Genomic DNA, 11,291 nt, shown 5'->3' with positions numbered 1-11,291 from the left:
ACACTACACTGTGGGATAGCATTAACTATCTGCCAAGGCCTGTGGGATAGCATTAACTCTGTGGGATAGCATTAACTATCTGCCAAGGCCAGTGGGATAGCATTAACTATCTGCCAAGGCCAGTGGGATAGCATTAACTATCTGCCAAGGCCTGTGGGATAGCATTAACTCTGTGGCATTAACTCTGTGGGATAGCATTAACTATCTGCCAAAGCCTGTGGGATAGCATTAACTCTGTGGCATTAACTCTGTGGGATAGCATTAACTCTGTGGCATTAACTCTGTGGGATAGCATTAACTATCTGCCAAAGCCTGTGGGATAGCATTAACTATCTGCCAAAGCCTGTGGGATAGCATTAACTCTGTGGGATAGCATTAACTATCTGCCAAGGCCTGTGGGATAGCATTAACTATCTGCCAAGGCCTGTGGGATAGCATTAACTATCTGCCAAGGCCTGTGGGATAGCATTAACTATCTGCCAAAGCCTGTGGGATAGCATTAACTCTGTGGGATAGCATTAACTATCTGCCAAAGCCTGTGGGATAGCATTAACTCTGTGGCATTACCTCTGTGGGATAGCATTAACTATCTGCCAAGGCCTGTGGGATAGCATTAACTATCTGCCAAAGCCTGTGGGATAGCATTAACTCTGTGGCATTAACTCTGTGGGATAGCATTAACTATCTGCCAAAGCCTGTGGGATAGCATTAACTCTGTGGCATTAACTCTGTGGGATAGCATTAACTATCTGCCAAGGCCTGTGGGATAGCATTAACTCTGTGGCATTAACTCTGTGGGATAGCATTAACTATCTGCCAAGGCCTGTGGCATAGCATTAACTCTGTGGGATAGCATTAACTATCTGCCAAGACTACAAGGTTTCTTCTCTTATATGTCCATCCTTCCCTCCTAATGTTCCTTCCCTCTAAGTAAGACTAAGTAAGACATGGAAGAGCCGAAAGAATGCAGCGAGGATGGAATCCAGATGGGTACCCAAAGGTGCAGGGGTCTGTTGGTTAGCATTACCCATATGGGGTCTGTGGGTTAGCATTACCAATGTGGGGTCTGTGGGTTAGCATTACCCATGTGGGGTCTGTGGGTTAGCATTACCAATGTGGGGTCTGTGGGTTAGCATTACCCATGTGGGGTCTGTGTCGTGCTAAAGCAGTTTGGTGGTCTATGAGTAACGGATGTGACCTGGAGTAACCCCAGCATGAGGGGTCAGAGAGAGTTCACACGCATCACATGTTTTACGTGTGTTTGTGTAATGTGTGTGTGTGTGTGTGTGTGTGTGTGTGTGCTGTAGCCTGTAGTGGTCTTCTCATCGCAGTACTGTCACTGACCCCGCAGTCATGCATTACTCAGCAATACACACACACACACACACACACACACACACGTGTACAGAGGTGCTCCCTTTTCAGTGAATGTCCGGGTGTAATGTATGTGTGCATGAATGTGTAATGTACGTGTGCATGCATGTGTAATGTATGTGTGCATGAACAGTATGTTAACATGGGTTAATAGCGTATATTGCATATTATTTGTATACTTGCTTTTCACTTCTTGTGACGAACAGTAAATACTCTAAGTAAAGTATGTAAGTCTACTAAATGATATTGGCAGCCCCTTGTCATTATTTCATTACAGTGATAAGTCTACTTAACGTTCATCAGTTAAACAAATTAACTGAATAATAATGTTGCACATGAAAGAGTGGACAGGAAGTCAGGGTCTCCGCCAGTTGGGGCTCTGGAAATGAAAATGTGTCCGTGTCATTTCACTACCACCCACAGCCAGCAGGGGTCAGCATTGTTCTGCAGGACACTCACAGAGTGGAACATCACTGATCATAGGAGACACGATGAGAGAGTGATGAGAGGGAGGTAGAGATGAAAGAGTGATGAGAGGGAGGTAGAGATGAAAGAGTGATGAGAGGGAGGTAGAGATGAGAGTGATGAATGAGAGATAAGAGGGAGGTAGAGATGAAAGAGTGATGAGAGGGAGGTAGAGATGAAAGAGTGATGAGAGAGTGATGAGAGGGAGGTAGAGATGAAAGAGTGATGAGAGGGAGGTAGAGATGAAAGAGTGATGGTGGGGAGATAAGGAGGTGGGATGAAAGGTGATGGGGGAAGTGAGATGAGAGAGTGATGAATGAGAGATAAGAGGGAGGTAGAGATGAAAGAGTGATGAGAGGGAGGTAGAGATGAGAGAGTGATGAATGAGAGATAAGAGGGAGGTAGAGATGAAAGAGTGATGAGAGGGAGGTAGAGATGAAAGAGTGATGAGAGTGATGAATGATAAGAGAATGATGAGAGAGAGTTATGAATGATAAGAGAATGGAGAGAGAGAGATGAGAGGGAGATGAGAGGGAGGTAGAGTAAAAGAGTCATGAGAGAGTGATGAGAGGGAGGTAGAGATGAAAGAGAGATGACAGAGAGGTAGAGATGAAAGAGTGATGAGAGGGAGGTAGAGATGAAAGAATGATGAGAGAGTGATGAGAGGGAGGTAGAGATGAAAGAGAGATGACAGAGAGCTAGAGATGAGAGAGAGATGAGAGGGAGGTAGAGATGAAAGAGAGATGACAGAGAGCTAGAGATGAGAGAGTGATGAGAGAGTGATGAGAGGGAGGTAGAGATGAAAGAGTGATGAGAGTGATGAGAGGGAGGTAGAGATGAAAGAGAGATGACAGAGAGCTAGAGATGAGAGAGTGATGAGAGAGTGATGAGAGGGAGGTAGAGATGAAAGAGTGATGAGAGGGAGGTAGAGATGAAAGAGAGATGACAGAGAGCTAGAGATGAAAGAGTGATGAGAGGGAGGTAGAGATGAAAGAGTGATGAGAGGGAGGTAGAGATGAGAGAGTGATGAGAGGGAGCTAGAGATGAAAGAGTGATGAGAGGGAGGTAGAGATGAGAGAGTGATGAGAGTGGGGGGATAATAAGGGCATCAAGGTCATATCCCGATGTCCTATTGTGACCCCTGCTGGGTCCTGATCGTCCATGCCATGTGGAGCCTCCTGACCTTTGACCTTTGGCTGTGTCTGCTCAGATGCTGGTCTGCAGGTCGCCGTTGAGCAGTGTGCCATGCGTTTCTATGGTGACGTTGTTGAGGATGCGCGTGCGGTCGTGCCGGCTGTCGCTGTGCTCCACGTCGTCGAGGCTGCTGACGCGACGCAGACACAGAATGTTCTGGAAGCTCTTGTTGAAGTTGTCGGAGAGGAAGGCGTAGAGCACGGGGTTGGCGCAGGAGTTGGCGTACGCCAGGACCACCACCAGCTCGAACGTGCTCTTCAGCCGGTTGCTAAGCGTGCACGTCACCGCGGCAACGTTGAACGCGTAGAAGGGCAGCCAGCACAGCACGAACACCGCCACCACGATGGACACCATGCGCGTCACCTTCCGCTCTGAACGCCGCCTCCTGCTAGAGCCCACGCGCACACCCGACGACCTCACCTGGGACACACACACACACACACACCACTTCAGCTACCATGGAAACACACACACACACTCACACACACACACCACTTCAGCTACCATGGAAACACACACACACACACCACTTCAGCTCCCATGGAAACACACACACACACACACACACCACTTCAGCTACCATGGAAACACACACACACACACACACCACTTCAGCTACCATGGAAACACACACACACACACCACTTCAGCTACCATGGAAACACACACACACCACTTCAGCTACCATGGAAACACACACACACACACACCACTACCATGGAAACACACACACACACAATACCACTTCAATGGAGGCCCTTTCTGATTTGTTGTGGATAACTTATTTTATTTGTTCTCTCTCCGCCGAATGACACCTAATAGCCTGTAATGTAAATGTGAGATGGCTTCTGCTACTGATGCAGAAACCTCAAATGCATGTCAATGGAAAGTGGAGGAGCAGGTGGTCGCCCAGCCCTCCACACACACACACACAACAGCCCTCCTCCATGAAACGTCCCTCTAGCTATTCCTGACCTCTTTCCTCAATTTGTCCCTGGTGGGCAACGCCTCTGTCCACCTCCTCCGAATCCACTGTACTTCTCCTTCCTCTGTGTTAACTACACTGCACATCAAAGCTGTGTTCCACACCTTTCAGCCTGTGCACTGATGTCGACTGACCCTGCACCCGCTGTAACAGTCGACCTTGGGGTGAACATTTCTGTGATTTTGACACATTTTGCTGCGCCCACTTGTGGGCTTTTAGCCTTTTGTCGCAGCTTCTGTGCTCTGCGCTTTTGTGGTTTATTAGGCCTACTATCCATTTCCACAATTTGCCAGCCGAAACTCACTTCTCTCCGCTGTCAGACAGCTCAAATGGCAACATTTGATAACCCTGGGAGGGGAGGGGGAGGGCTGGAGAGATGCCATTGGACTAGCCCAATGTCCGCCAAGAAAATCAACCAATGGGCCACGCTTCGGTCTCAAATACGCCACCGCCAAATACCGTTAATTATTATTAAATTATGACAGCCCCGCCCAAAAAATGTGCATCAGTCCGCACTGCCCCATGGCCAGTCTATGCCTGATGGACTCGCTAACCTCCGCACATTTCCAACAGCTGCTCAAAATGGCCCGGTAACACCGCTATTAAGAAAGCTTCTCTCCTCACCCTGCTCAAGTCGAAACTACCGCCCTGTCTCACTACTGCCTTTCCTATCCAAAGGCATTGAATCGAGCAGTCTCCAAACAGGTCTCTGACTTCCTTTCACAGAACAACCTTCTGGATCCAAATCAGTCTGGGTTCAAAAGCTGCCACTCTACTGAAACGGCTCTGCTGTCTGTAACAGAAGCCTTAAAGAAGCTAGGGCGACCGCCGGTCATCAGTACTCATTCTGCTTGACTTATCGGGTTGCCTTTGACACGGTTAATCACCGCATCCATCTCTCTATACTGCTGACATGGGAATCTCGGTTCTGCTCTCCCTGGTTTGAATCCTACCTCACAGGACGCTCGTTTAACGTATCATGGCTGGGTCAGCTATCCGCACCTCACCATCTCACCACAGGGGTCCCCAGGGCTCAGTGCTAGGCCCCTCCTCTTTGCTATCTACACACCACCTCCTTGGGACAGATTATCCGTTCACACGGCTTCTCCTACCACTGCTATGCAGACGACACACAGCTCTATCTGTCCCTTTCCACCTGATTCGACCCCCTGGTTTCAGCACGGATCTCGGATTGCCTTTCAGACATAGCTACATGGATGAAGGCACACCACCTCCAGCTGAACCTCTCAAAGACTGAACTGCTGGTCATCCCAGCTAAACCTACCATACACCACGACATCAACATCAAATTTGACTCCTGTCTGTTTCACCGACCAGGACTGCAAGAAATCTAGAGTTGTTCTGACAACCAACTAAACTTCTCAGATCATGTTGCCTCAGTTAAGCCCGGTCATGCCGTTTTGCACTCTACAACATACGGAAAATCAGGACTTACTTGACTCAAGATGCTACCCAACTTCTGGTTCAGGCAATAGTCATCTCAATGACTCGACTACTGCAATGCCCTCCTGACAGGTCTCCCAGCCTGCGCGGTGAAACCACTTCAGATGATTAAGAACGCTGGCGCCTGGTCTACAACCAACCCAAAAGGGCACATGTTACCCGGCTGCTCATCCAGCTACACTGGCTACCTATGGTGGCCCGCATCAAATTCAAGTCTCTAACGCTTGCCTGTAGTCTCCGTTCTGCTCCCACCTACTTGAATGCCCTCATACAGACTTACACTACCTCCAGACCGCTGGTGCTCCTCTGGACGAGCGGCGCCTAGCTCTACCACCCGCACGCTCAAAAGCCAATCCAAACTTTTCATCTGTTGTTCCTCGTTGGTGGAACACACTGCCAGTTCCTACAAGGGCAGGGACATCCTTTTCCACTTTCAAAAAACCCTGAAGACCCAGCTCTTTAGAGAACATCTACTCTCATAGCAACACTTACAACAAGTCTTACTGATCCTAGCACTCACCAGCCGTTTTAAACTGACAAGTAACTGTTAAAAACAGCACTCACCGACGCACTTATTCTTACTGTACTCTAATGTTTTTTTAAACTGTCCTAAAATTGTGAGAATTGTTCCAAAACATACTGTTTACCATGTTGTTAGTCGCTTTGGTTAAAAAGCGTCAGCCAAATGTAATGTAATGTAATGTAATGATGGAAACACACACACACACACACACCACTTCACCTTGGAAACACACACACACACACCACTTCAGCTACCATGGAAACACACACACACATACCACTTCACCTACCTTGGAAACACACACACACACACCACTTCACCTACCATGGAAACACACACACACACACCACTTCACCTACCTTGGAAACACACACACACACACACACAACTTCACCTTCTTTGGAAACACACACACACACACACCACTTCACCTTGGAAACACACACACACGACTTTACCTACCTTGGAAACACACATACACACACGACTTCACCTTGGAAACACACATACACACACACGCCTTTACCTGATGAGCACACACACAGACACACACATGACTTCACCTGATGAGCATATACACAACACGTCTTTATCTGGGGAGCAAACACACACACACACACACACGTCTTTACCTGGGGAGGAAACACACACACACACAACTTCACCTGAGGAGCACACACACACAACTTCACCTGAGGTGCACACACATATACACACAACTTCACCTAAGGAGCACACACACTCAATCGACTTCACCTGAGATGAATACATTACATATAAAAGTACACACACAATCTTACTTACATTTATTCATTTGGCAGACACTTTTATCCAAAGTGGCTTACATGTTAATACTTACATGTTAATTATATTATAAGGGTCATTGTCCCTGGAGCAGCGAAGGGCTCAAGAGTTCAATGGTGAAAGCCGGGTATTGAACCCACAACATTTCAGAATACTGCATGCTAGCCCAGCTCCTTAGCCACTATGCTACTGCATGCTAGCCCAGCCCCTTAGCCACTATGCTACTGCATGCTAGCCCAGCTCCTTAGCCACTATGCTACAGCCACTATGCTACTGCATGCTAGCCCAGCTCCTTAGCCACTATGCTACTGCATGCTAGCCAAGCTCCTTAGTCACTATGCTACTGCATGCTAAGCCAGCTCCTTAGCCACAATGCTACTGTATGCTAGCCCAGCTCCTTAGCCACTATGCTACTGCATGCTAGCCCAGCTCCTTAGCCACCATGCTACAGCCACTATGCTACTGCATGCTAGCCCAGCTCCTTAGCCACTATGCTACAGCCACTATGCTACTGCATGCTAGCCCAGCTCCTTAGCCACTACGCTACCTCAACTTGAGAAGTGCACACACACAACTTCACAGAAACACAAAAAAGTAGAGCCAGGTGTTTAGAGGTGTTTAGTGGTGTTGAGGTGTTTTGAGGTGTTGCAGACATCCCAAGTCTCCCGGAAGTTCCGAGAGTCTCATGCATATTGATAGCGGCTCCCTGACGCCCGCAAATTAGATAAAATCTCCCGGAATCTATAGTGAGCAATCAAGAGCGCGCATGCGAGACTGCGTGTGCATCTGAGTGTAGCGCGCACACGACGGGAGAGAGAGGGGTGGTGTGTGTGTGTGCCTGAGCGCATCCAAGACAGAAAGCATCCCGATAGACCTCTCCAGAATAAGTCCCGTCTCCTAACTTCCGTATCCATCCAACCTTCGGTTGTCAAATGTCTATGGGAAATAACATGGCGTTTTGAAAGATCGTACCTGTCAAACTCTGTAGGTGACAAAGTAGAAAAAGCTGCTGGGCAGATTGGGCCTACACACTTCTGCCATCTAGTTTCCACTGGATTTTTTTATTTTTCGGTGCCGTTTAAGTAGTATAGTCTATAGTATACTACTTAAACGGCACCGAAAATCAAAAAAATGAAAATGTAAGACCCATTTCATAGTGTAGGCTATTGTCTCATAAGAGTAAAAAATAATGATAGGCCTAGTCTTGCACGCTGCACTGTTTGTAACAGCTTTAGCATTGTCCATGGCGGGTTAAATGATTGCAAAAGACATGTTGAGGTGAGTTTAACAAGTGTCAATTCATGTGCATATTATTCAGGCCTATGCTAGATGGCTAGTTGCCAAGGCTACATGAAAAGACCAAACTACCAAAATCTACATATTTTATTTTCACAATTTCTATCAATCCTTATTTGGTGCACTGACTAGACATTATTGAACATATTAATCTGTATTTAAGTAGGCTAAAGGCTTTTTTTTTTTGGGGACTTAGTGATACCTCCCTGAAATGACTTGTTGCAGGTTGGGATGTCTGGTGTTGAGGTGTTAGTGGTGTTGAGGTGTTTAGTGGTGTTGAGGTGTTTAGTGGTGTTGAGATGTTGAGGTGTTTAGTGGTGTTGAGATGGTGAGGTGTTTAGTGGTGTTGAGGTGTTTAGTGGTGTTTAGAGGTGTTGAAGTGTTTTGCGGTGTTAGTGAGGTGTCAGAGGTGTTGAGGTGCTTAGCGGGATGTGTGGTTGTCGTGGTTACCTTAATGATGATGAGCAGGTAGCAGAGGCATATGACGGCGAGTGGGAGGCAGAAGCCGAGGAGGAAGGTGTAGAGGATGAACGCGGTGTTGAACAGGTCCTGCGGCTCTGGCCACAGCACGTTGCAGGAGTGTGTGTCGCCGCGCGTCATCACGCCGCTGAACACCATGACCGGCGCTCACCACGAAATTTAGGCGGCCCACATTAACGCTGACCCGGCAGGCGGCGGGCGGATTTGCTTTGCGCGCGGAGCGTAGCGGGTGCACCACGGCCAGGTAGCGGTCCACGCTCATCACCGCCAGGCAGAAGATGCTGGTGAACTGGTTGAGCGAGTCGAGCGTGAGCACGAGGCGGCACAGCACCACGCCGAAGGGCCAGTGCGCCAGAGCCAGCTGCGCCCCCACGAAGGGCAGGCTGCCCATGCACAGCACATCGGCCACCGCCAGGTTCAGGATGTAGATGTTGGTGGTGGTCTTCATCTTGGCGTAGCGCAGGATGACGTAGATGACCAGCACGTTGCCCACCAGCCCCAGGGCGCACACGGCGAAGTACAGCAGGGTGATCAGCGGGAAGCTGCTGTTGTCCACCAGCACCGGCCCGGTTCCGTTTGGGTTCGGACCGGCCTGGGTGTCCGACTCGTTTCCCAGGAAGAAGGTGTCGTAGAGCAGCGGGTCTGAGTCCGTCAGGTTGGGCCGGACAGGCGGCAGCGTCCAGGACTTTGTGTCATCAGCAGTGGGGTTCATGCTTCTGACGGAACGGTTCTCTAGTCAGAACACAGCAGAACCATCAGCAGCCTAAGAGCAGAACCAAACAAAGCAGCCTAAGAGCAGAACCATCAGCAGCCTAAAAGGAGAACCAAACACAAAAATCAACCAGAGGCTGCATTGTGGAAAACAGACCAACAGGAGAACTCACTCACTGATGCAGCTCTCTCTCTCTCTCTCTCTTTGGGTTTATACCCGGTACCACGCTTTACTTCGCTGGCTGCAATGCGGGGCCTGCGCTGATGTTTTTTTGTGATCAAATGTTTTTTATTAGGTAACGGGGGCAGCCGTGGCCTACTGGTTAGCGCTTCGGACTTGTAACCGGAGGGTTGCTGGTTTGAACCCCGACCAGTAGGCACGGCTGAAGTGCCCTTGAGCAAGGCACCTAACTCCTCACTGCTCCCCGCGTGCCGCTGTTGTTGCAGGCAGCTCACTGCGCCGGGATTAGTGTGTGCTTCACCTCACTGTGTGTTCACTGTGTGCTGAGTGTGTTTCACTAATTCACGGATTGGGATAAATGCAGAGACCAAATTTCCCTCACGGGATCAAAAGAGTATATATACTTATACTTATACGTCACACAGGGTAATAAAAACACCATCATATTGTCATATTATAATTCCTAATTACACACAATATGCCCAAGACATGGGAACGAGTCCCAGGACAAGAAACACGGAGAAGAAAGACGGGAATGGGCGCACGCTGATGTTGACTTAATTGATCTGTGCGCTCTGACAAAAATACCCTGGCGCTCATTTTCTTTCAAGACAAAATAAACAACAGAGGGCATCGGAAATAGTGTTATGAAATAAGATTTATTAAATAGAAGTTGCAGTGCATGTTTCCAGGCACCCTCCGCTCCTCCTGCCAGCCAGGGCATCGCCTGAGTTTAAATTGGCATCATGAACCCCTCTGGTCTTGGATTGACATGATAAAAAACGTGGAGTTAAAATATTCGCCTTATGTGGCAGATATATTTGTAGCTTTTTGAAAAACTGGTGATAACGCGGTGCTAAGGAGACAGCTGCTCGCGCGGCACGCACCTGCTCCAGCTGAGCACCATAATTCGTTTTACTCCGCTCGTGACGGTTTTAAGATCTGCGTGCGGCTCCCTGCGTCTGCGTGTGGCCAGTCGTATGTAGGAGCTCGTGGACATAACAGACACTAGAATTAGTGGTAGACAGATTATGCGCCTTAACAACATGATGTGGATTGTAAGACTGAGTTACAATTGAATTGCGCACTACAATGAAGAGGAGGTGGCTTAGGTTATAAACTTAATTTTGGTTTGTTTGAACTGCTGAACTCTTTGCTATTGGGGACAGTGCGCGTGAACGGACCAGAGAGCGAGAACACACCGATCCGGTTCAGTTCAGAAAAATCATCCCAACTGTGAATCCAATTTTAGTACTTACAAGAGGTGCAAAGGTCAAATGTTACCTATAATTAGGATATATTTATATTAAACCCTTTTCTCTCACTGCGTGCAGGACCATGTGGATTAAACAACTTTGAAATTTAGAATTTGCAAATGACATTGTAGACGAGAATAGTGTATTTGACCGTTAAGTTAAATACATGTTCAACCCTTCACTTCACCGTAGCATTGTTGTTGCCTACCTTACTGGGAAGTTTCCATTCGGTAAAGGACAGAATCCGCGCGCAGACTTGTCGTTTGTTCTGTCACTATTCCGCGATCTCACCTGCGAATTTCGCTGTCTGTAGCTGCGTGAACAGCCCTCAGAAATCCCTCAGAAGTCTTTTCCGACGGAGACGTCCGTTCGACTGAATGGGTAGGTGTTTCTAAGATTTTCCTTTTTTTTAAGTTTCAGGTGCGTGGAATCCAAAACGGTCTTCCCGCACTGTTGATAAGATTAGATATCTGAGGCACGTGTATATGGAGCTGTCAACCCGCTGAGCTCGCGCCGCCTTCTTGTACTCAAGAGCCAGCGCTGGCATTTAATAACTAA

The 11,291-nt window shown here is 48.1% G+C and overlaps 1 protein-coding gene across 1 annotated transcript; it reads right to left on the bottom strand.

Moving 5' to 3' along the window:
* Window positions 1-3,045: 3,045 nt before the first annotated feature.
* Window positions 3,046-9,297, bottom strand: LOC125295958 (somatostatin receptor type 2-like). Its single transcript, XM_048245542.1, is given in 3 exon segments — window positions 3,046-3,453; window positions 8,556-8,730; window positions 8,732-9,297. Coding segments are annotated over 3 exon segments (1,149 nt in total).
* Window positions 9,298-11,291: the final 1,994 nt, after the last annotated feature.

The sequence above is a fragment of the Alosa alosa genome, chromosome 6 (assembly GCF_017589495.1).
Source record: "Alosa alosa isolate M-15738 ecotype Scorff River chromosome 6, AALO_Geno_1.1, whole genome shotgun sequence".
Classification (NCBI taxonomy): Eukaryota; Metazoa; Chordata; class Actinopteri; order Clupeiformes; family Clupeidae; genus Alosa; species Alosa alosa.
This window is presented reverse-complemented; position numbering and strand designations above follow the sequence as displayed.